The following is a 26,328-nucleotide window of genomic DNA, read 5'->3' as shown; positions in this document are numbered from 1 at the left end:
CTGAAAATATTCTTTAAAACTTTCCTGGCAGTCTTTTTAAGTGAGAATCATTTTTATGTTTTTATCTACTCTGCCCAAACTATCTGATACTCTTATTATGAACCAAACAATCTATAGGGAAAGAAAAGAACACGTATTTATATGCTTCCTCAAGTCAATGCCTCTGAGAATGTAAAAAGGAAGTAACCAGTCAAACCACAGAGAAAAAGTAATTTTCTTTTTTTTTTGCTTAATTAAATTTTAAGCAAAAGTGATAAATAAAAATCATTTACCAGTAATTCTGAATATTCCTTCTAAATTGACTAAATTTTAATGTGAGCTTCCCCTAAATTGTAGAAACATTTCTTGTTGTTAATGCCAAACCTCCAGAAATTCTGCTAGCTTTATCTAACCTCTTGAAGACAGAGTCAAAAAGCTCCTCAAGTGAGAGATCCATGGATAGTTGTTTATGACCCATTATTCATTCAGTATGGAAACCCACAGATTTTGGCTAAGATGCTGAGTCCCTTAAATAAACTGTGGAATCTGGAGAGAGTTTAAAACAGTAACAGTTTAGAAGTGTAGAATAATAATAATTTTAAAAACTAGTGTGATTTTTTTTTTCAGCGAAAATACAAGCCTCAGAAACCACACTCTGAAGATAAATATATTTGGGGATACACACATATGTTTTCCAAGTGGCCCAGTGGTAAAGAATCTGCCTGCCAGTGCAGGAGACACGAGAGGCACCAGTCCAATCCCTGGGTGGGATGATCCTCTGGAGAAGGAAATGGCAGCCCACTCCAGTATTCCTACCTGGGAAATTCCATGGACAGAGGAGCCTGACAGGCTACAGTCCATGGGGTCACAGAGAATCAGACACGACTGAGCTCACACGTATACATATGTTCTATTTAAGTATGTTTCTTTTTAAAACCCCTCTTTGGATAAAGTGGATGTAGAATGCTACTTTTAGAATGGAAAATGCTTTTTCTGCTCCGTCTCTGCTCAGATTTATTTACCGTGTTTTCTTGATTCAGGCCCATGTTAAGTTAGCAGGAAAAAGTTACTTGTAGTGCCCGCTGAAATTCTCCTTACTTTACACAAAGTAGATGTTAGTAAGCTGGGGAAGAAGATTCATGTATTTCCTGCTAATTCCATAGAGAACATGTATCTTTATTAATGTTAATGGTGGAGGCCTCTTATTATGTTATAGAATAATCTGCTTTAGCAAAGGTTTTTCTCCTTAAGAACTTCATAACATTTAAAGGTTAATATGTTAGGTAAAGAACAATATCTTAAGATAAGCGTTTTTATTACAGGACATGATGGGATGGTTTTTATTCAATTATGTGACGATTTGAATGGGGAGGAAGCAGTGCATCGCTTCTTTGCCCTCAACTTTAATGCCTTTAATCGAATAACGACCTTCTGGAAAATAGTTAATTTTCAGCATTTGGAAAGATCAATACCACTTTGCCACCAAAAAATGGCCCAGACGATGAAATTTGATGTATTTAAAGAATCACTTCACCCTTTTAACCTAGTAAATAATTGAAAGCGCTTCCAGTACTGCTTTGCCCCTCTTTGTTTCTTTCTCACTGTTCAAAGTGTTATGATTGTTCTCAAAAAAAAAAAAAAATAGACGTTGGTGTGTGAAGGAGGGGTGCAGGCATCACACCTGGAGTGGGAGTGCACCCCGTCAGACCTGTGCTTCTCTGTGTTAGGGGCGAGGAAGGAGGAGTATGCTCTCCCATGCTATATTTGAGGAGGTGCGTATGAAACATGCAAAGTGTGAAGATGTGCCTTCTCGAACATTCAGGGAGTGGTTTGAAACGTCATTAGTCACCTTGCATCTTTTGTGAGACCTTTAAGCCAAAAGATTCAGTAGCTCTGACAACTAGAACTCACCACCCCCCTTAGAGAACATTGATAAGAAATTACCCTCCAGCGCAGACAGCTTTGTAAAAAAAAAAAAAAAAAAATTGCCCTCTATTAGCATGTTTGTGGGCAGATTAAAAACTGTCTTCATTAGCATAAGTAACACTTACAGATTCTTTTAAAAGTAGAAAATGATTTGCTGAATGATAAATTGCTAGCTCTGTAGTGAGTTGTTGTTGAAAATGTACTCATTCAGAATGCCTGGTGTAGTGTAGTCTACAATACTGAAATTTTTTTGTGTGAGAAGTACTATTTAATGGATTATGTACTTAATCCTGTCCTACTACTTGCTAAAATGTATTTCATGCTTTCCACTAAAATGTTTGTATCAAATACCTCCCTGTTTAGATTGATTTCTTTTAATATCATATATTATTATACTATACGCCCCAGAGATTGGAACAAAATACTTCTGCAAATAACACATAAAAGATGAGGGTGAGGGGTAGGGAATAAATAGACTATAAAGTGTTTTCCTTTTTAGAACACAAATTACCATTCTGGTTTTTTTTTAATGTATTTTTCCTTCTTAGTTGCAGTGAGAATTATTTGTCATTTTCTTTCTCGTTTTATAGCTTTTAAGTTTAAAATGTATATGTGCATGACAACAATATATACATATCCTTGTATTAAGCGACTTTTTTTCCTTAGAGAACATGAAAGTCTCTTTCTCCCTGGAAAACTAGTTGTGTTCCATGCTCCTGACTGTCACAGACCCAGCCTTGCCAGGGGTCTCTTTTCATGTATTTGAGGCTCCCCAGGTAGAATAAATTCATTCGTGAAAGGAGGTTGCTTTCCTGACTTGCTGAAAAATCATTGCATACTCCTTACCCATTAAAATGGTAGAAGGGAATTGACTTGAATTAACTGTTCTAAAAAGAGTGGAATGGAAATCAGAGATTGAGTTTGGGTGGAAATTAGCAGCTGAGAGATGAAGGTGCCAGGATTTTTATTTCAGTGTGGTACAACAAGATTCTGTCGGTAAAGCACATCATTAGAATACTGAGTTCAGAACTGCTAATTTTTCCTTTAAAATGAGCATACAGTCATGTGTTTCATGGACCATGATAAATTGCCATTGTGTTGTCATTGAATTTGTTTTGCTTTTTTCCAGTAGTGGGTTGGCAGTCGTTCCGCATTTTCTCTTTTCCTTTTTTTTTTTTTTTGCCCCCTTTACCCTCCCCAAATCTTCCATGTCTTTCATAGACTCCCTAAACCAAAACCAGTCCAAAGACTTATTGATTTCATGCTGTCTGAGGTTTTTAGCATCTTCTGTACCATTTTCTTGCTTACGGTGGCAAGACATTTACAGATGCTTCTTGGTTCCTACAAAGTACATAACAGTATTTCCTTTGTGGCAGATGGATTTAAGACTTTTAGTTCTCAATAAATGTAGGTTTACAATACATAACTTTACAGGATTTGTGTTGTATATAACAGGTTTGAACATATTATCTCAGAATTCATCTGCATGGCATTTTCAGCTTGTTCAGGGTCCATGCCAGTTTTTTTAAGTAATAGGGGGAGTGCTGTGATTGATAGCAACAGCTCAAGGCGTGATTTTGAATAGAAACAAAGGGTTTAGTTCAGAAGGTGTCAAATTAAACTTTGTCAGTTTGAAAAGTAGGAACATCCTGAAAGTTCGACTGATTTATTTACATGTGGCTACTGTTTGTATTTTGCCCTCTTTATATGCAGTGTAATGTTGCTTGGCAAATTTACTACATTTAAAGTTTAGGTTGTTCCTTGTGCCATTTCAGTTTTCTGAGAATAGATCCGTCTCACTATTTCAGGGCTGTTAGCCTCCTGTCTTCTCCACTGTTCAGAACACTTGTCACCTAACCTACTTGTCACAGCAGTTCCCTGCCCCTCTTACAGTATTTCAGGTCCCGGAGACCTGGCTCAAAACGTAATTATGTTCACATTTTGCAGCAAAGTGCTTGCGTTTTATTCACCATCTCTCCTCCACCCAGTAAATCTATACATGTATCATTTTAAAAGAACCATAATAGTACTTAGGGAAATCATTATTTTTATTTGCCACATGTTACCTATATTCTGACATATATTGTCTTCCCAAGTTTATTTGCTCAAACAGTATCGTTTATGGAAAAGTGACCTTGGAACAGGTATTGGGGAAATAGAAAGCATTTGGTGCTTCTCGTCACTTCCTGCAAAACATAGACCAGATTACTGTCATCGTCTTGATCGATAGGATTGAGGGAGTCAGACTATTCTGAGGTATTTAAATGGAATCATAGTAAATTAATCTTCTTTTTGCCAGTGTAAATTGGGAATGAGCCAGCTGATTTCTCTGCTGACAAAGAACTAGCCTGTCAGGATATCTGTTTTCCCTTGTTTGTTGAGAGCAACACGTATCAAGAGAAGAGCACACCGCCCCTCCCCCCATTTCTGTTTTTTTGGAATACCCTTGTAGAACTAACAGTTCCCAGCTGCACCGTTAAATATTTTTCTAAGAAGCATCTGATTCCAGTCTCTTAAAATCATCATGTCTCTTGAAAGGCTAGCGGAGACATGCTTCAGATTTATAATTCATCACATTATTTTTAGATAAGGAATTGGAAGTATTATTTAAGGGCAGAGGTTAATAGCAAACTACTGGAAATGTTATGTTAGTCATGGGCAATTAATAAAAATAAGAATCTGTCTCATAAGTATAGAGACACAGAAGTGACAATATGAGCAAAATATTTGTTGAATGAGTCAAGGCTCTTTTTCTGAAATATTTGTGAAACCAGCATGAGTGTGATTGTTTGGGAATTAGCTATCATTATTAGCCATTTTAAAAGAACTAATGATTTTCTTTTCCAAAGAACATCTGTGATCCACATGTTTTTTTTCCCCCCTACATATATCCAAGTGCTAACTGATCTCTGCCTTACTTTAAAAAGTTTCTAAAAGGATTCAAAAAATTATTGGAGTGCTTCAGCTTTCTTCAAGAAGATTTTCTTACATGAATTGTTCTTAATTTAACTTTTAGCAATTTTTGGTTACAAGCATTTATTTCTAAAAAAAAACAAAAACAAAAAAAGACTTAGATGCTCAATGTTAAGCACTTATTACAAGAGTATAATCTTAGCTAAGTAAAGAAAAAAAGAATATGTTCTTGACGAACCCTCTAGCATCTCTTAAAGGTAAATAAAATTGTAGTGGTTTTCTGTGTTTAGGCACTGGGGCCTGTCAATTGCCACAGCTAAAGAAGAGATGAGGAGTGGGCAGGAGTGTAATCTTAACCAGAGTTAATAGTTCAGCCTTCAGGCAGATGGACCTAAAACCTGCCTTGCATCAAAATATAGAAGTGAAGATTAAAGCGATAACTTTGATGTAGAAAAGTATAAAATATTTTCATGGCTCAATCCAGATAGCAAATATTTGTCAGTAGGAGCTAAACAAACATCTCCAGGGCACCCTATGCAAGTGGGTCTCAAATATACCAATTACTCAAATTGTAGTTAATGTTGCATTCATAGATAAGAGCGAAATGTGACCTATGTTCTGAGTCTGGAAAGCAGCAGAGAACTGCCATGGTTAGAAGAGAAGCATGTTCAGTGACACTGTCGTCGTGGTTATTTTTTATTGAGCTAATATCCTTTCTGGTAAACCTTCAGTTTACGCGTGTTCTGTTAACCTGGAATTATGCACTCGGTGGCATCAGCTGAGGGCACGATTGCGTGCGTGTCCCTAGGTACACACGTGTTTAAATGATGTGTGGCATGGAGAACCAAAGGCCTCTTAGCTTCAGTTAGGGTTAGTAGATCTCCTGGGGCTTAGCAGCTGTCATCCTTGGCTGGGTGGTTGGTGTGTCTTGGGAAGCTAGTGTATCAGTCTCCATCTATTCTTTTAAAATCTCTCGGGCCATTCTGGGGAAAGTAGGCCTTGCCTGTTCCCACTGTGTATTACAGTTAGGAGAGAATTTCTCCAGTGGTTCACGTTGGAAAAGAAAGCAAGCTCAAGCCATGTTCTGATCTCATCCTAACGTCATATAAAAAGGCCACTCCCCTTGGCCAGTTCTAAAAATCGAATACTAACCTGTCTTCTTTGCATTCCCCATCCAACTAGTTTCCAAGGAGCCCCACTGGTTTAGGTCAGTTTCCCTAAAGCAGAGGCTAAGGTAAGGAATCCGAGGCCCCTGATCTGGTGAGGGACCCGGCAGGAGTTCGGGAGGATAAGAAAGTGGAGGCAAGTCCAGGAAGAGCGTGCCCCAGGAAAAACCTGTATTGACGGGGCCCGTGGCGGGCAGGCCGGGGAGGGGCACCTCTGGAGAGCCGAGGGTAGAGGGCGTGGTCCGGCGGGCAGGAGCGCGGGCCAGCCTGCCACTGGTGTCTGGGGAGAGGGACCAGGAGGAAACGGAGGAGCAGCCCGGCGTCCTGCGGTGAGCTGACGTGCAGACGTTTCTCTAGAGTGCGGTTCTGAGCTGACAGCCTGGAGCGGCGTGGGCGGGACCCCTTCCCTCCGCCTCCGCGCCCTGCTGCTCAGTGAAGAAGGGCTGAGATGATGGTTAGAGAACGGGAGACTGTCCACTCTGCTGGAAAACTCGTTTTTTCCTTAGTTTTTATTGGAGCGTGGTTGCTTCACGGTGTTGTTAGTCTCTGCTGTGCAGCACAGTGAATCAGCTCCGCACCCATACACCCCCCGCCTCGTTTTTGGATTTCCTTCCCATTTAGGTCTTTTTAACATGCTGTCTAGGTTGGTCATAATTTTCCTTCCAAGGAGTAAGCGTCTTTTAATTCCATGGCTGCAGTCACCATCTGCAGTGATTTTGGAGCCCCCCAAAATAAAGTCAGCCGCTGTTTCCACTGTTTCCCCATCTATTCCCCATGAAGTGATGGGACCGGATACCTAGACAGCAGATTAAAAAGCAGAGACATTACTTTGTCAATAAAGGTCCATCTAGTCAAGGCTATCGTTTTTCCAGTGGTCACGTATGGATGTGAGAGTTGGACCATAAAGGTCCAGCTGACTGCAGAAGAATTGATGCTTTTGAGCTGTGGTGTTGGAGAAGACTCTTGAGAGTCCCTTGGACTGCAAAGGAGATCCAACCAGTCCATCCTAAAGCAGATCAGTCCTGGGTGTTCATTGGAAGGACTGATGCTGAAGCTGAAACGCCAATACTTTGGCCACCTTATGCGAAGAGCTGACTCATTGGAAAAGACCCTGATGCTGGGAAAGATTGAGGGCAGGAGGAGAAGGGGACGACGGAGGACAAGATGGTTGGACAGCATCACTAACTCGATAGACATGAGTTTGAGTGAACTCTGGGAGTTGGTGATGGACAGGGAGGCCTGGCGTGCTGCGGTCCATGAGGTCACAAAGAGTCGGACAGGACTGAGCGACTGAACTGACTCCCAGTTAGGTCACCAGGGAGCATCGAGTAGAGTCCCTGGTGCTCTCCAGTAGGTCTGCATTAGTCAGTCTGTTTTACACATAGTATTACTTATGTGTACATATCGGCCCCGCTACCCCACATCCGCCCACTCAGGTCAGGATTGAGCCTGTCAGGGTCAGAAAGTGGGCCTTGGGGCACAGCAGAGAAGTCCAAGTCTCGGCGCTCAGTGGACATCATCTCCCTCAGCCCAGCGACCCTATCACAGTGCTTCCCTGATGGACCACGTGTGTACACAGCAGCCCGCAGGGCTTTGAGGTCTCTTTCTGGAAAGTTCTGTACTGGAGAATTCTTCTAATGCTCATTCTAACATAAAGCCTTACCTTGGACAACATTCATGCTCACACAACTGCACACATCCTTTCTCTCCCTTTTCTACACAGACACACACACACATACATTGACACACACACAGATACAGAGCTGCCTTTTTAATGCAAACACCATAAACTTAGGGAATCCTTTCAGGGAAATTATTCTAAAAAGCTGTCCCAGCCCTGCGTAAATACTGTCCTCAGAACCTCAGCACACTCAGCCTTGCTTTCTCCTTGGGCACATTCTGCAGAGTCCAGGGTAAACGGCTCTTGCCTTTGGAGTCTGAAAAATAAGGCCCTCCTTTAAGATGCAAATATGAAATGTGTATTAAAAAACATATTCTGCCCCCTCTTTGACAACCACACCTATTCTCTTTTAACAGGTTAAAAAACTTTTTTTAAGCAGACTGGAGTGTTTTGAGCTGGGAAAAAGTTAACTAACTGCACAGGGTCCTTCCTTTTTACTTCCTAATGGGAACGGTCAGCTCCCCACCCGCCCCCTCTTGGGCCTCAACTGACCTGCTAACGCCCTTGTCTCTAAGGGGTGGCTGTGCGAGCTGTTGCGCTGGAAAGAAGACCCTTCTCCGGAAAACAGGACCCTGTGGGAGAACCTCTCCATGATCCGGAGGTTCCTCAGCCTCCCGCAGCCGGAACGCGACGCCATCTACGAACAGGAGAGCAACGCGGGGCATCACCACAGCGACCGGCCGCCGCACGTCATCCACGTGCCCGCCGAGCAGATGCAGGTTCGTGCGCCTCGGCCTCGAGCGCTGGGCAGACAGGCGCTTAAGCCTAGCAGGGAGAGGGGCATTTCTCTTCTTTCCGCCAGTCTGAACATAGGCTTCTGAGCCAGAGAGAACAGCACCCTGCCATCTCGGTCGGGGGGCAAAAGAGGACCTGGGTTTTCCAACACGTGTGCTGTGTTCCTCTCCGCGCCCCAGCCCCCAAGGCTGCAGGAACCCCCTTCCACGCTGCTATGGCTAGCCAGTCTTCGTTAGAACTATGTTAAGAGCTTAAGAATCTGTTTTGTCATATTGAAAGTCACTCAGTCGTGTCCAACTCTCTGCGACCCCATAGACTATACAGTCCGTGAAATTCTCCAGGCTGGAATACTAGAGTGGGTAGCCTTTCCCTTCTCCAGGGGATCTTTCCAACCCAGGGATCGAACCCAGGTCTCCTGCATTGCAGGTGGATTCTTTTACCAGCTGACCCACAAGGGAAGCCCAAGAATACTGGAGTGGGTAGCCTATCCTTTCTCCAGGGGATCTTCCCGACCCAGGAATCGAACCCAGGTCTTCTGCATTGCAGCAAAATTCGAATTTTTAGACATGCCACCTATTTTTTCATGAACACCGATCCTGTCCCCGAGGAAAGGCATGACTGCCGTTTCTGCAGAGGAAGTTTGTAGGATTGCATTTGTATGCCTTGGATTCTGTCCCAGAGAGAGGAGTGGAGGGAAACCAAATTGGCATCTGGCTTCCGACTCCCCAGCCCTGCCTCCACTCTGGCTCTGTCCCCGCCGGCTCGGGGAGCACAGGTTAGGGGTGAGTCACGTCTGTCTGTCTTTCCCTTAGAGCCCCTCTCCCACTGCCCTGGGGCAAGGAGAGTCTAGAGGCATTCGGCCCCGTGGCTGGTACTGCTCCACAGGTGAGCAGGCACAAGTTAGCCAGTCAGAGGGGCACACAGAAGGTTGGTGCCAAGACCTGCTCCCTGGTCAGGATGCGAAGCCTTGGAAAGGCCACACTAACAGTGGTGTTGGCCAAATACACTGCGCCCACAGGGTCAGCCTCAGACTCACCTAAATCGCTCCCTCCCAAGACCTGGGACCTGTCTATTCATCCACTGAGTGGATCCACTAAATTCATCCCCAGTTCATTTAGATGGGGAAGGTCTGGGCCTAGCTAGTTGTTGACCTCAATTGCTTAGGAAGCGTGTTGAAGTTGAACTTGAGCTGTACTAATTATTTCTGTTACATCCAAAGGGCTACTTTTAGTTTTCCCCTTTAAGGGAAAATGCCATTGCTTTCCCAAGTCTTAAAATTCTACACTCTCTTTGTTGAATCACCTGCATATTATTTCTTGGTACTGCTGTGTGTGTGTGTGTCTGTGGGGGCACGGGGTGGGGGACAGAGTGGTGATACTCACACACACACAACAAAAATTAGGTTATCCATCCACTAAGAAAAAGAATCCTTGAGTATATATTAAAGATAAATTGAGAAAGAGAATCCCTTAGGACATCAGGCACTAAAATGATCATGAAAGCCTGAAAAATGTACTGTTTCACAAAAACAAAAAAAGATAAGTAAAAAAAAAAAATAGTACTTGTTTGAAAATGTAAATTGTTTTTAATAAAATTGCTTCTTAGGGGGATTAAGGAAATGCTTAGGGCACAGTATAAACGTTCTAATATTTTAGGCTTCCTTAGGTTGATTTCCTTTGTTGATAAGAATCCTGGAGCTGGAGTGTGTGTGTATGTATGTGTGTGTGTGTATGTCACACATTTATGTATAATTGTGTATGGAAAATTACAGCACAGATACTAATTATGAAAAAGTGTCTATATACACTAAATTTAAATCCTGATTACATCTGAGCTTAGTATAGACAGAACAATTTACTAGCCGTTGTGGGGTGAATGAAACCTTTGTTTTTCGGTAAGAAAAAATCTTGCAGTGTCAGCCCAGTGCAATTCGGTAAGAAATGTGTGTCTGTTAGATTAAACTGTCTGGTAGGAAATTCACAAACGTAAGAATCTCAGAAACTCTTTGGATTCAGAAGAGCTAATGCTTTCCCTCATAGCTCAGCTGGTAAGGAATCCGCCTACAATGCGGGAGACCTGAGTTCGATCCCTTCGTAGGGACGATCCCCTGGAGAAGGGAAAGGCTGCCCACTCCAGTATTCCGGCCTATAGAATTCCACGGACTGTATAGTCCATGGGGTCTCAAAGAGTAGGACATGACTGAGCGGCTTTCACTTTGAATGCTGCAGAAGAGCACACGCTTCCCCATTTTATTTGGAACATAAGACCTTGTAAGCCAGGGCCACGTTTTAGCCATCTGCTGCAGTGGAACGAAACACATTTCCTTCCCAGTGTGTCCACAGCTCACCTTCCTAAACTGCCTTTGGCACACTTAACTTCTCTGTCTTCATTTTAAATCTTTATTAATTACCGACATCACAATGTGCTGTCTTCACCTCGGAGGCATAACTTCCTGGTGAACGTGGCTCACACTTTCAGAGGGCTGAGTTTCAGCCGTGTAAGTGAGCCAGCCTGACCTCTGGTGAGGAAGCCCTGGAGCCACCCAGGCCCTCCACGATCCTCCCTTCCTAGCGATCGCTCTGACCTAGCGATCATTCTGACCTTCTTCCCGGGTGCCGTGGGCCGTTCAGCTGGCCTGCGTTTCTTTCCGACATCCGTTCCCCGCATTCCGAGCCCGGCAGGTCACGTGCTTGCTCCTTCCGGGCCCTGGTGCGCCGCGCGCGAGGCCGCATGCGCAGTGCCCAGGTGTTGCGCAGCGACCACGCGCGCGAGGCGCCAGGCACGTGCGGGGCCGGGCACGTGCGGCCCCGCTGACCTTGTGCCGCTGTCTTCCCGCAGCCGCCGCAGGCTCCCCCGCAGCCGCAGCCCGCGCCGCCCCCCGCACCGGCACAGGCGCCGCCGCCCCCGGCCGGGCCCCGGCTCCCCGCGCGGCAGCCGCCCGCCGCGGCGCCGGCCGAGGCGGAGGATGAGAGCCGGCCGAAGGCGCGGCCGCGGACCAAGATCTCGGTGGAGGCGCTGGGCATCCTGCAGAGCTTCATGCAGGACGTGGGGCTGCACCCGGACGAGGAGGCCATCCAGACGCTGTCGGCGCAGCTGGACCTGCCGCAGCACACCGTCATCAAGTTCTTCCAGAACCAGCGCTACCACCTCAAGCACCACGGCCGGCTGAAGGACCACGCGGGCCTGGAGGTGGACGTGGCCGACTACAAGGACGACGAGCTGCTGCAGGACCCGGACGAGGGTGCCCCGGGCGCGGGCGCTAGCCCGCTCTTCGCGGTGAAGCTCGAGGATGAGCCGGCGGCCGACGGCAGCACGGACGCGAGCGCCGACGCCAGGGACTGAGCTGCGGGCCCCCATCAGCGCCCCGCGGGCTGGGGGGTCCGCCCCGGGCTCCCTGCGAGCCTCGCGCTCCGCCGTTCGGCCAGGGAATCGTCAGAAACTTGCACAAACGGGAACGTCGAGAAAGGCTGATACTGACTGCACTAAACGTTTTCCTCTCTCTCTCACGAACTGCTTGGCAGCCCCAGGTGAAGCATCGGATTGTTTGGTATTAAAAATGGAAAATTTGTGTTCACGGAACACACCCAGGTGTGTGTACCCGTAAGCATGATAACCAGTGATTTTTTTTTAAATTTTATTATTATTCTGGAGCCTCAAAACAAGCATTATAACTTCTGTGATTATCATTTCCTTCCTTTATTTCTGTAACACTTCACACTTATCTTTGGAAACTCGCCCCTTGTTTTAAAAAAAAGAGTTTGTTACTCTGTTGTATGTTGCAAAAGAACTATAGACTGTGGAATGCAGTTTAAAGATAACATATGCCAACAAATGCCTTGTATTATATGGCACTGCCGTAATTCAAATTTGTTTTTATTTTGGAAATAAAAGTTCACTGTAATTTTGTTCATTCTCATTGTTACAAGATTTTTTAAAAAAATGAAAAGAAAATGTGAAACACAATTTAGCCCTCATTATTTATTTGTAGTTCCTGCAGCGTCATGTTGTAATTAATTTTTGGAAGTTTCCGTTAAATGTAATATTGCTTCTCTTGTTACCATACTGGTTCTTTTCTATTTATAAATGTATTTTGATGGGCAGTAAAACAAAGTGTCTTAAAAGTTTTAAATAGATAAAATGTGCTTTACACAGTTGCCTATAAAAAGTGCTCTATGTTATCCAAGCAATTCATACTATAAGCTTCACTCTTATTGTTGTATGCAATTTTTACTATCATGCAAATAAGCTTAGGTTAATAAAACTAATAGATCACCTTAGAAAATTATGCAATTAATGTGAAAATAATTGATGTTTGCAACGTGTCTTCCTTTGGTTTACAATCAATTTTAAAGCTACATCTGTATAAAATTTCTGTATAAAGGTGTTATTTCTTTTTTATGAGTTTATGGCTATGAAAACACCAGCTATTTTGTTACAGCTGGCTGTTTTTATAAGTGTATCACAATTTTCTTTATGCAGAAATGTTCTGATTAGGAGTGGTTATTGACTGTAACTACACGATTAAAATTGTTTGTATGGTATGACATGGTAGGGTTTGTCTGCTTATGTGAAGTAACACAAAGAGTCCAAGATGGCCCTCTCAGTAAGATGCATGTTAAGACTTTCTTGACATTTTACAGATCTGAAAAAGAGCAATTTAAAAGTCACTTGAAACGCTGTAAAATTAAATCTCGAACATACGCTCATTTTTTAAGTTAAACAGTGAAGATGATAACCTGTTTTTGGTTGACGTTTTACTTGATTAGGAGGATGGTCAAAAGACTCACCAATGAAGACAGTTCAGTCTCTAGCAGATACGCACTTAGAATAGATTCATCTGCATTTACTTCACAATACGCTCATCATGGCAACACATTTTTAAAGCTGGTGTATATACATTTTTAAAGGCCATTAAAAGTAACCTAAGTAGGGGGGGAATGGACCTTCTGTACAAGAACTCCTTAGTAAGCACTGTATTTTTTCTTAAGTTGTAAATGGAATACAAGTTAATAACTGAGCTCATTTGGTTGTGTATGTCATAACTATAAGAACTCCATGAAAAAGATAAGAATTAACCAACCTGGAATTTAAACTTCAAAATTCTTGCAATGTAAAACTCAGTAAACTCCAGGATATGAAGTGAGGTACGCTAATGTTCATGTAAAGGTTGGGCCAGTGTTGCAGTGTTTGGTTATTTTTGTTCACATTTACTTTAATTTTGCTGCTTTTTGAAGATTTCATACTTGTTAGGGGGTGTTTGGGTTCCTTTGGTTCTGAAATCACCCACTCTCTTCCTGCCTCTTCTCCCTGGGCCCTGATGAACTCCTCGGAGGGCACCTGGACTCCCCCGAGGCCGAACTTAAGAGACTAAGACGGGATCAGAGAAAACTCCCAATGCAATTTTCAGTTACTGTCTACTTTAGAAGCGCAGCTGAGCTACTTCAGAGGCAGCTGGTTTGCTGTAACCTTAAAATTATGTTGAAAACCTTACACTTCTTTGTATTAAATGAGAAAACACCTTTAAACATTCTAGCTTATTACTAGGGTTCAGAAAATCATTTTAGCACAATAATTTTGAGTTCAAATAGAAACCAGATTTCATGTATTAAAAATAATAAATAGGGTAATTAAATATGCTATGAAATGTAATGAAAAACAGCCTATCTTCTCTGACTTTAAAGGGAAAAGCTAGAGTGGAGGGTAGTGTGTGTTTGTGTGTGTGTGTGTGTGTTTTTTTTTTTTAACATAAGCACAACACCTCATATAAGGAGTCAAACTCCTTATATTCCTTAAGGGGAATTTGGGTTGCAAATAAGATTTTTTTTCTTTCCCACCAGCCTCCTAACTTCTTTGAAAATACGTTTTCAGTAAATAGAAGAGTGTGTATAAGAAATCAACATGACAATAAAATTCTCAGACTCTAACTCATGCAGCATCATCTTGCTAATATATTTTAAACCAAAAAAAGAGCACATATCAGTAAACAATGTTGGTCATGATGGAGTGAGCAAAATTGTTCTTTGGGAAGATGGTACATTTTGCAAGAGGTTTGAGGAACCTTCCACGTTGCTTCCCGGGTGTCATTTATCCCCCCTACCAGTCCCGGTGTTGCCAGAGGCTATGGAGAACTCCTTGACCAAGCTTCCTTGTGTCCAAGTACTTCAGAAGCTTTTGAAAGCTGGGCATGACGTAGCGCTCTGTGCTGCTAAGGCCTTAGCAGAGTCAGGTAGTTTACGGGTAATATTCAACCTTGTGCGTCTGAATCTGTCATGGACTCCTTCCCTCAGCACTTTGCCACTAATTTGTATTTCACTCTGTGGCCATATAATACTTGCACATTATGCAAAAAATAATGATAGTATCCCCTTGGCACATAATATGCAGAGTTGACACATAACGTTTGAAAACCAAGGTAACTAACATGTGTGCCCTAGTTGTGTGACCCTTAAAGCCTGTACATATTATATATAAAATGCATATCAATTACCATTTAGTCCTAAGGAATTCTGAGCTAAGAAAAAAGTGTTTATTTCTTCATTAGTGAAATCTATATCTAACTGTGCTTATCTGAAATACGTAGCTTAAGTAGAAAACATTTTTAAATGGTTCAAGATGGAGTGAAAATGACGATCTCATACATTTCATCATTCAGTTCTGCCCTATTCCATATTGTTATCTTTGGCTGATATTAAGGTCCTTGATTTTCACAATATTATCAATAAATAAGGTATTCTGAACTGCTTGGTGATATTTTCAAAAAAGAGCAATTAATATGTGTATGCCCTGTCATATAGCCAACAGAAATTGGACTGCTGTGTTAAAGCAAGCCAGAAATTTGCATGAGAGTGTGGAAACCAATGGAGGTTCAAGAATATTAATCCTATCTAAAACATTAGGAGATAAAGATACTATAGTTCACCTTAAAGTTTTGTTTTTTTTTAGTATTTAAGGGAGTGTATTCACTATTCTGAGGCAATCCATTTAGTGTAAATACTAAATACTTGTGTGTCTTTGAACAAAGGCTAAACTACAGTCTGTTACCATGCACATTTTGATCAAATACAAAGAACAATTCTTTAAGAAATGTCTATGACCAGAATACTATTACCTGTTTAACAATTCCACATGTCAAATAAAAATAGTTTAGAATTCATGTTTAAAAGATGAACATTTTCAAACCTTCCTTGCTTTACCCTCCTTAGGTGGATCATATGTATTTCCAAATTCATCCAAAAAGTTCTACAAAAATTCCATTTTATCAAAATAATTCTACAAGAATTCCATTTTGATTCCTTGCTCTATATCAAGGTTGTGCATTAAGTCATTAAGTCACCTTCCTGTGTCAGCTATTTCAACTAATATCCCTATTGCGATCAGAAGCACATGACTGAGGCCCTATTCTCTGATATTCGCTGATGAGGTGGTTGATGAAAAACAGCGGTCCATTTTTTTTTCCGTTGCCTTGCAGAGTAACCACCGAGAAACTCGACCGTATTTTGCATTAAATGTTGCACATTATTTCTTTATTCTTTGTTGCATTTTCTTTTACTGTTATTGAATATTTGCTTTGTATGGTGTTCAAACAAGTTTTCATGACAGTGACAACCTCTGATTCATGCCCTTACACCCCTCCCCCGCAAAGAAAGGGTGTCCCATGGGCTGCTCTAGGAGTTTCTCCAGTCATAGAAGAACCAACAGTACCTGTTAAGTGAGGATGTTGAGAAAGTTCAAATATTTTAAGTGTGTGCAATAACTCACTGAGTCTGTGCCATTGGGTTCAGTATGCACATTTGTCCAGTGTACAAATCTACCCCACAGTGTCTTAACGAGGGGACAGGTTTCACCTACTCCAACTTTGCTTCCAGTTTTAATGGTCAAATATTTGTTCTACCAGGTCTCATACAAAGACTTCTTACCTTGTAAGGCTCCTTCATAGATTTGCCCTCAAACATGCTTAAAATGATAATAGCAACAACATTAGTGGAAGGCTTCATTTTACATGACACTGGCACAGACATCTCTGTCCCACCATGCACACTTAAGGCAGACACAAGAGGGGAGACTCCACACTGGTTTCAAACCCAAGTCTTATATCTACAAGTTTCCATCTCTTTTCTTCTCAATAAGAGCTTTATCAAATGCAGAAAATATAGAAAACAATTAAATGCAATTTCACATTTTCAGAAACATAGCATAATTATTTTACTACTATGAAAAAGTCTATCACTAAGTCATTGAATTCCAGTGTATGAAATATTAACTCCAAAACTCTGGTTAAAATCCATATAACCAAGGTTCTTTTAAACACACATCTGATTTCCAAATACACACACACAAAAAGATAGAATAGTATAATGAATCTCCAAGGGTTCATCACCTAGGTCAACCACTGTAACATTTTTCCATCAATAAATACTTTGTGAAGCTTGTTAAAATTATGATGAAACTTATGAAAATATCCAAACTATTCAATGGCTTTTGCCCATAATGACGTGACATCATCTTGATTTTGCAAAGTAATGAATTTTCTGGTTTCCAAAGAAAGTATTAAAACTTGAAGTTTTTCTTGGGTCTCTCTGAGAATTTTAAAAAAGCCAATTTTAGAAAGAGAACCTTTGAGAATTCCACAAATATTTGTAACGTAAAAAAGTAGAGACAAACCAGCCGCTCTTTATTTATAAACAATAAGTGCTTTCATATCATTGTTGAAACTAAAGTACATAATTTTCAGTTATGCATAATAAAATATGTAATTAAGCAACATTCCATGGTGGATTAAAGAATTAAAAGCTTCAGGTGCAGAAAAGAATTTGTTGGCATTTTCTCTTTCAAGGTGGTATTTGGAGGTGTTACTTTTCATTTTCCTTTGACATCTTATACACAAATAGACAGAACAGGTGAGAAGCAGAGAAACAAAGAATTGGCTCTACTACAATGGACCTGAAGAACAGAGTGAGCAGAGTGAGGTAGAATATGTGCAACATGCTCACAAAGGCAAAATTAAAAAGGCAGAAATCTTCTTAGCCTGGGGAGAAAAAAAGTCTCTAAATAGGGGCATGAGCTTTAAGAAAAAGAAAAAAAGAACATTCAAATTTAACTGCATTTGGTGATTCCTCTATTTAAGACTACGTTAAATTAATTCACACTCCAATTGGCACAATCCAGTAAACTTATTTTTCAAATGAAGACCTACATCTAATTAATAATTCTATGCTAGAAACACAAGTTCATAGAGACGTTTGGCATGTATCCTATTTTTAAAAGAGGGTAATACATCAAATAAAATCAAACCACTCAAATGTCAGAATGTGTCAGCATGATTCTGAAAATAAATTATTCTACTGAACAGCTAAGAAAAAGTATAACAGAGGAGGAACTCTGCATCTGGGATCAGTAGAACCTTCTACCTGTTGTTGGAAGTGTTTCATGCACTGCTTTAACTGGTTCAACCATCTGTGAGCAAGTAAATTCAATATCATGTTGGTGTTACTCTGAGACATACACACTCGTAAGTTAATAAAGGAATCAGTGACGCCAGACCATGCAGAGGCGTGCTGGGGGTGTCGTGTGGAGTGAGACCCTTATCCCATGGACCGTCCTGATGTGCCGCCCTGGTTTTAGTTTAGTTATTTATTTCTTCTTATTAAAGTGTGGTTGCTTTACGAAATTCTGTTAATTTCTGCTGGACAGCAAAGTGATTCAGTTATACGTGTATATATTAATGCACTCTTTTTGTGTATATATATTCTTTTCCATTGCAGTTGGTTGTAGAGTGTCAAGGATAGTTCTCTGTGCTACACATAGGACCTTGCTGTTCATGGATGTTGCATATAAATACTTTCACCTGCTAACCCCAGCCTCCCTCTCCACACCTCCCCAATCCGTCCATCCCCCGGGGCAACCACCAGTCTCTTCTCTGTGTCCTGAGTCTCTTTCTTGGTGGTGCATTTTATTTTTTTAAGTGTGAATTATTTTATTCTTATAATGACAAGACAGACGACAGTTTTTCATGTCACTGTTATACTTGAGCTGGGGATAACAACACTTCCTCTACTATAAATGCTACTTGAACCTTTTTAAACGTGTTATTTACTGTGCTTGAAATATCTGGGCATGCTTAATAAAATGACCACCCTGGGTTCTGGTGCTGCTGAAGCTCAGATACTTTGGCCACCTGATGCAAAGAGCTGACTCTGACCTGATGCTGGGAAAGATTGAGGGCAGAAGTAGAAGGGGATGACAGAGAATGAGATGGTTGGATGGCATCACCAACTCAGTGGAGATGAGTTTGAGCAAGCTGTGGGAGTTGGTGATGGCAGGGAAGCCTGGCAGGCTGCACTCCATGGGGTTGCAAAGAGTTCGACACAAATTGGTGACTGAACAGCAACAATGAAATGAAAAATTATAAAAATTCCAAATATTTTTACTTAAGCAAAGTATCTAATTTTATACAATGAACAGACAATCTTTCACTTTAGTAATAGAAACAATGAAACTATTTCACTTCTTGACATTTAACAGATATTAACATAAGACTTTAACTCCCCAAGACATGCACTACAAACATAGAGTAGATTCTGTCATCGTTAAGATGGTCTTGGTATCTTATATATTATATTTGCACTTTAAACTAAATCCTATTTACCAAAATAAAAGCAGACTAAGATAATGAACAAGAAGTTCATGAAAAAAGAATACAAACAGTTGGTGACACATTTTAAATATATATTTGTGCAGAAGCTTGGTTACCATTTAGCATCTCCTGGTCCTGCTAAAATATGGACTATTACATTTACTAGTGTGTGTTTTTATACCCCATCTTACTATAAAAAGAATTTGCTGAGACTTTCATATATACTAAAGTGTTGTTTTGTTGCTAAGTTAACGTCTGACTCTTGGCAACCCCAAGGACTGTCCCCTGCCAGGCTCCTCTGTCCTGGGTTTCCCAGGCAGTAATACTAGGGTGAATTGCCTTTCTTTTCTCCAAAGGATCTTCCTGACCCAGGGGTCAAACCTGTGTCTCCTGCATTACAGGCAGACCCTTTGCCACTGAGGGCTTCCCTGGGGGCTCAGACCGGAACCCTCCCACAATGTGCGCGCAGTGCGGGAAGACCTGGGTCGATCCCTGGGTCGGGAAGATCCCCCGGAGAAGGGAATGGCAATCCACTCCAGTACTCTTGCCTGGAGAATCCCATGGACGGAGGAGCCTGGCGAGTTACAATCCATGGGGTCACAGAGTCAGACACGACTGGGCAACTTTCACTTTCACTATTTTTCTTTGCCATTAAGCCGCCTGGCGAGCCGATAATGCAGTGACATGGGATAAAAAAAGAGAATAAAGAACAAAATTCATCCAAAGTTTGTATTAAAAACACAAAATGAAAAGTATATTTGACACTCAGAAATACATATTATGAGAACCTGTACAATTTATTACAGTGAACTACCAAAAGTTTAACAGCTTTATTGAGGTTTAACTGATATACAATAAACTATACGTGTGTGTGCATGCCTCAGCTGTGTCTGACTCTTGGCAACCCTATGGACTGTAGCCACCAGGCTGCAATGTTCATGGGATTCTCCAGGCAAGAGAAGACCCTTTCTCCAAGGGATCTTCCCAACCCAGGGATCCGGCTCGCATCTCTAATGTCTCCTGCGTCAGCAGGAATGTTCTTTCCCACTAGCACCACCTGGGAACTATGTAAAGTGTACAGTTTGATAAAGTTGTACACGTATGCCAAATACAAATAGGACACAGACACAGAAACACCCATAACTCAGAACATGGCACATCCACCCCAGCGGCTTCTGTATGCCTCCTGTAAACTTCCCTCGCTCTCCCCCTTCCCGCTCTCTCCCGTCACTGTCCCCGTGAAACCACTTACTGTTTTCTGTCCCTCTAGATCAGCTTTCATGCTCCAATTCAGTTCAGTTCAGTTGCTCAGTCGCGTCCGACTCATTGCGACCCCATGGACTGCAGCATGCCAGGCTTCCTTGTCCATCACCAACTCCCGGAGTTCACCCAAACCCATGTCCATCGAGTTGGTGATGCCATCCAGCCAGCTCGTCCTCCGTCGTCCCCTTCTCCTCCTGCCCTCAATCTTTCCCAGCATCAGGGTCTTTTCAAATGAGTCAACTCTTCGCATCAGGTGGCCAAAGTATTGGAGTTTCAGCTTCAACATCAGTCCTTCCAATGAACACCCAGGACTGATCTCCTTTACGATGGACTGGATGGATCTCCTTGCAGAGCAAGGGACTCTCAAGAGTCTTCTCCAGCACCGCAGTTCAAAAGCATCAATTCTTCGGTGCTCAGCTTTCTTTATTGTCCAACTCTCACATCCATACATGACCACTGGAAAAACCATAGCCTTGACTAGACGGACCTTTGGTGGCAAAGTAATGTCTCTGCTTCTTAATATGCTGTTTAGGTTGGTCATAACTTTCCTTCCATGGAGTAAGCATCTTGTTCTAGAATTTTATGCAAATAGAATGATTCAGAATGTACTTGCTTTTTTTCTGCCTTCTTTCACTGGGCATGAAAGAAGGATACATTCAGGTTTATCCATGTTCATTCCATTTATTATTGCACAATATAACCTTTGTGCCTATAGTGCAGTTTGTTTGTTAAGCATCTGATGGATATTTGGGTTCTTTCCAGTTTGGGGTTGTCATAGATAAAAATGCTATGAGCGTTTATATGCATGCTTTTTTATAGACATACTTCATTTCTCTTGGGTGAATTCCTAGGGATAAAGTAACTTCTCGTATCATAGGTATTAGTTTAACTTTATAAGAAACTGGCAAACTGTTCCTCACAGGACGTGGACTGTTTCACATTCCCAACCCAGTGCCCGAGGTTTCCTGTTGCCTCACATTCTTGTCATCACGGGATATGGTCAGTGTTTTTCATTTCAAGCATTCTCAGAGGTATGTCATAATATCTCAACATGATTGTAAACTGCGTTCCTGTAATGAATTGCATTAGGCTGAGTATGTGTTCATATGGTTTGCTTCCATATATCTTCCTATAGGATGTGTCTGTTCTTTTACTCAATTTTATTGAGTTCTTCGTTTTCTTATTATTGAGTTTTGAGAGTCTTTCATGTATTATGGTCACAAGCCATGTGTCAGATGTGTGACCTGCAGTCATTTCCTGTCACTCTATGGCTTATATTTTCGTGCTCTTAACACTGTTCTTTAAACAGCAGAAAGAAGTTCTTGATTTTGGTAAATCCAAATTAATTTTCTTTCTTTTAAAGATCTTGCTTTCAGTGTTATATTTGCCTACGTCAAAGTCATAAAAATGTCCTCCTATCTTTTCCTTTAGAAGCTTTACAGTTTTAGGATTTATATTTAAATCCAAGATCCATTTTGAATTAATTTTTTATATGATACAAAGTATCAAGTTATACATCAAAATTGTCTTTACTTTTCACTTTTAAAAAATACGTTTCCCATTATTGCAGTGCCCTTTGTGGAAAAGACCACGGTTCCTCCACTGAATCCCCTTCTAATCTTTGTCAAAAACCAGTTGACCGCGCACATGTGTCTCATTTCTGGATTTTCTGTTTTGTTGCTCTACCAAACTTTTCACCAAAACTACACTGTCTTGATTATGAAAACTCCATAATAAGGCTTCCCTGCTGGCTCAGTTGGTAAAGAATCCACCTGCAATGCGGGAGACCTGGGTTCAATCCCTGGGTTGGGGAGATCCCCTGGAGAAGGAAAAGGCTACCAACGCCAGCATTCTGGCCTGGAGAATTCCATGGACTGCATAGTCCATGGGGTCGCAAAGAGTCAGACACGACTGAGGGACTCTCACTTTCACAAAATAAGTCTGCAGGCAATCTGTATCTTCTAACTGTATCTTCTTCAGAGTCATCCTGATGATGTTGGGGGTCTGATGGGTCTTTTCATTTCTCTTAAGTTTAGATCCAGTTTGTCAGTTTCTACCAAAAAAAAAAAAATGCTGGATTTTGACTGGGATTGCTTGAACTTAATAAATCATTGGAGGAAGAATTGGCATTTTAATAGCACTGCCCCTTTAGACTTGGGAACGGGACGCAGCTCCTCACCCGTTCAGGCTGCCTGTTCTCTCAGAGATATTCATGTGCAGTTTCCTCTGTGCAGCTCTTGCACATTTCTCAGACTTCAGTTCAGTTTCAGCTCACTCGCTCAGTCGTGTCTGACTCTTTGCGACCCCATGAATCGCAGCACGCCAGGCCTCCCTGTCCATCACCATCTCCCGGTGTTCACTCAAACTCACGTCCATTGAGTCAGTGATGCCATCCAGCCATCTCATCCTCTGTCATCCCCTTCTGCTCCTGCCCCCAATCCCTCCCAGCATCAGAGTCTTTTCCAATGAGTCAACTCTTCACATGAGGTAGCCAAAGTACTGGAGTTTCAGCTCTAACATCAGTCCTTCAAAAGAATACCCAGGACTGGCCTCCGCTAGAATGGACTGGTTGGATCTCCTTGCAGACCAAGGGACTCTCAAGAGTCTTCTCCAACACCACAGTTCAAAAGCATCAATTCTTTGGCGCTCAGCTTTCTTCACAGTCCAACTCTCACATCCAAACATGACCACTGGAAAAACCATAGCCTTGACTAGATGGACCGTTGTGGGCAGAGTAATGTCTCTGCTTTTGAATATACTATCTAGGTTGGTCATAACTTTCCTTCCAAGGAGTAAGCATCTTTTAATTTCATGGCTGAAGTCACCATCTGCAGTGATTTTGGAGCCCCCAAAATAAAGTCAGCCACTGTTACCACTGTTTCCCTATTTCCCATGAGGTGATGGGACTGGATGCCATGATCTTCATTTTCTGAATGTTGAGCTTTAAGCCAACATTTTCACTCTCCTCTTTCACTTTCATCAAGAGGCTTTTGAGTTCCTCTTCACTTTCTGCCATAAGGGTGGTGTCATCTGCATATCTGAGGTTATTGATATTTCTCCCGGCAATCTTGATTCCAGCTTGTACTTCTTCCAGTCCAGTGTTTCTCATGATGTACTCTGCATATAAGTTAAATAAGCAGGGTGACAATATACAGCCTTGACGTACTCCTTTTCCTATTTGGAACCGGTCTGTTGTTCCATGTCCAGTTCTAACTGTCACTTCCTGACCTGCATATAGGTTTCTCAAGAGACAGGTTAGGTGGTCTGGTATTCCCATCTCTTTCAGAATATTCCACAGTTTACTGTGATCCGCACAGTCAAAGGCTTTGGCATAGTCAATAAGCAGAAATAGATGTTTTTCTGGGGAACTCCCTTCCTTTTTCCATGATTGAGATGTTGGCAATTTGATCTCTGGTTCCTCTGCCTTTTCTAAAACCAGCTTGAACATCAGGAAGTTCACAGTTCATGTATTGCTGAAGCCTGGCTTGGAGAATTTTGAGCATTACTTTACTAGCATGTGAGATGAGTGCAATTGTGCGGTAGTTTGAGCATTCTTTGGCATTGCCTTTCTTTGGGATTGGGATGAAAACTGACCTTTCCCAGTCCTGTGGCCACTGCTGAGTTTTCCAAACTTGCTGGCATATTGAGTGCACCATTTTCACAGCATCATCTTTCAGGATTTGAAATAGCTCAACCAGAATTCCATCACCTCCACTATTGTCAGATTTAGCCCTAAATAATTACAAGCTTTTTATTCCATTGCATATGATGTTTTTTTTTTAATTCTGACTTCCAGTTATTTATTGCCAGTATAGAGAAACACAACTGATTTTTTTTGTATATCGATCTTTTATCTTGCAACCCAGACTAAGCTCACTTAACAGTTCCAGTAGCTTTTTTTGTAGATTCCATCAGGTTTTCTGTCCAGACCATAATGTTGCCTACAAGTAAAGTGAAGTGAACTTGCTCAGTCGTGTCCAACTCTTTGTGACCCCGTGGACTGTAGCCTGCCAGGCTCCTCTGTCCATGGATTCTCTAGAGTGAAGATGATACTACCCTAATGGCAGAAAGCAAAGAAGAACTAAAAAGTCATCTTGATGAAGGTGAAAGAGGAGAGTGAAAAAGCTGGGTTAAAATTCAACATTCAAAAAAGTAAGATCGTGGCGCCCAATCCCATCACTTCATGGCAATTAAATAGAGAAAACCTGGAAACAGTGGCAGGTTTTCTTTTCCTGGGCTTCAAACTCACTGTAGATGGCAACTGCAGCCATGAAAGTAAGACACTTATTCCTCAGAAGAAATAAAATATATATATATATATATATATATATATATATATAATTGAAATATAGTTGACCTACAATGTTTCATCTGCACATCTGAAGCTCTTGATATTTCTCCCAGCAATCTTGATTCCATCTTGTAGTTCATCCAGCCTGGCATTTCACATGATGTACTCTGGATATATGTTAAATAAGCATGGTCACAAAATACAGCCTTGATGGAGGCCTTCCCCAATTTGGAACCAGGAGCAGTAGCTGCACAGGCACACAAGGGCCTAGAGGAGCTATCTCAATTGAAGGTCAGGAACGGCAGCGGTAAGGACATACCCCTAGTCCAAGGTAAGGAACAGCGGCTGTGCTTTGCTGGAGCAGCCGTGAAGAGATACCCCACGCCCAAGGTAAGAGAAACCCAAGTGAGATGGTAGGTGTTGCAAGAGGGCATCAGAGGGCAGACACACTGAAACCATACTCACAGAAAACTAGTCAATCTAATCACACTAGGACCACAGCTTTGTCTAACTCAGTGAAACTAAGCCATGCCCGCAGGGCAACCCAAGATGGGTGGGTCATGGTGGAGAGGTCTGACAGAATGTGGTCCACTGGAGAAGGGAATGGCAAACCACTTCAGTATTCTTGCCTTGAGAACCCCATGAACAGTAGGAAAAGGCAAAATGATAGGATACCAAAAGAGGAACTCCCCAGGTCAGTAGGTGCCCAATATGCTACTGGAGATCAGCGGAGAAACAACTCCAGAAAGAATGAAGGGATGGGGCCAAAACAAAAACCATACCCAGTTGTGGATGTGACTGGTGATAGAACCAAGGTCTGATGGTGTAAAGAGCAATATTGCATAGGAACCTGGAGTGTCAGGTCCATGAATCAAGGCAAATTGGAAGTGGTCAAACAAGAGATGGCAAGAGTGAACGTCAACATTCTAGAAGTCAGTGAACTAAAATGGACTGGAATGGGTGGATTTAACTCAGATGACCATTATATCTACTACTGCGGGCAGGAATCCCTCAGAAGAAATGGAGTAGCCATCATGGTCAACAAGAGTCCGAAATGCAGTACTTGGATGCAGTCTCAAAAACGACAGAATGATCTCTGTTCATCTCCAAGGCAAACCATTCAATATCACAGTTATCCAAGTCTATGCCCCAACCAGTAACGCTGAAGAAACTGAAGTTGAACGGTTTTATGAAGACCTACAAGATCTTTTAGAACTAACACCCAGAAAAGATGTCCTTTTCATTCTAGGGGACTGGAATGCAAAAGTAGGAAGTCAAGAAACACCTGGAGTAACAGGCAAATTTGGCCTTGGAATGCGGAATGAAGCAGGGCAAAGACTAATAGAGTTTTGCCAAGAAAATGCACTGGTCATAGCAAACACCCTCTTCCAACAACACACGAGAAGACTCTACACATGGACATCACCAGATGGTCAACACTGAAATCAGTTTGATTATATTCTTTGCAGCCAAAGATGGAGAAGCTCTATACAGTCAACAAAAACAAGACCAGGAGCTGACTGTGGCTCAGATCATGAACTCCTTATTACCAAACTCAGACTCAAATTGAAGAAAGTAGGGAAAACCACTAGACCATTCAAGTATCAAGTATCAAGTGAAGTCACTCAGTCGTGTTCGACTCTTTGTGACCCCATGGACTGTAGCCTACCAAGCTCCTCTGTCCATGGGATTCTCCAGGCAAGAATACTGGAGTGGATTGCCATTTCCTTCTCCAGGGGAT

The 26,328-nt window shown here is 42.0% G+C and overlaps 1 protein-coding gene across 2 annotated transcripts in view; it reads left to right on the top strand.

The window, feature by feature from the left end:
* Positions 1-11,742, top strand: part of SATB1 (SATB homeobox 1) — a 75,233-nt gene extending 63,491 nt beyond the window's left edge. Inside the window, exons 9-11 of one of the 2 annotated variants that reach the window (XM_068973941.1) lie at positions 8,181-8,384; positions 9,291-9,299; positions 11,239-11,742. In XM_068973941.1, the coding sequence (XP_068830042.1) occupies positions 8,181-8,384; positions 9,291-9,299; positions 11,239-11,742 (717 nt within the window). The remainder of the gene's footprint in view (positions 1-8,180; positions 8,385-9,290; positions 9,300-11,238) is intronic. The other variant, XM_068973932.1, reaches the window with a different exon arrangement.
* Positions 11,743-26,328: the final 14,586 nt, after the last annotated feature.

The sequence above is a fragment of the Capricornis sumatraensis genome, chromosome 1, assembly GCF_032405125.1.
Source record: "Capricornis sumatraensis isolate serow.1 chromosome 1, serow.2, whole genome shotgun sequence".
Taxonomy (NCBI): Eukaryota; Metazoa; Chordata; class Mammalia; order Artiodactyla; family Bovidae; genus Capricornis; species Capricornis sumatraensis.
Note: the sequence above shows the minus strand (reverse complement) of the source record. Positions and strands in the feature narration are given on the sequence as shown.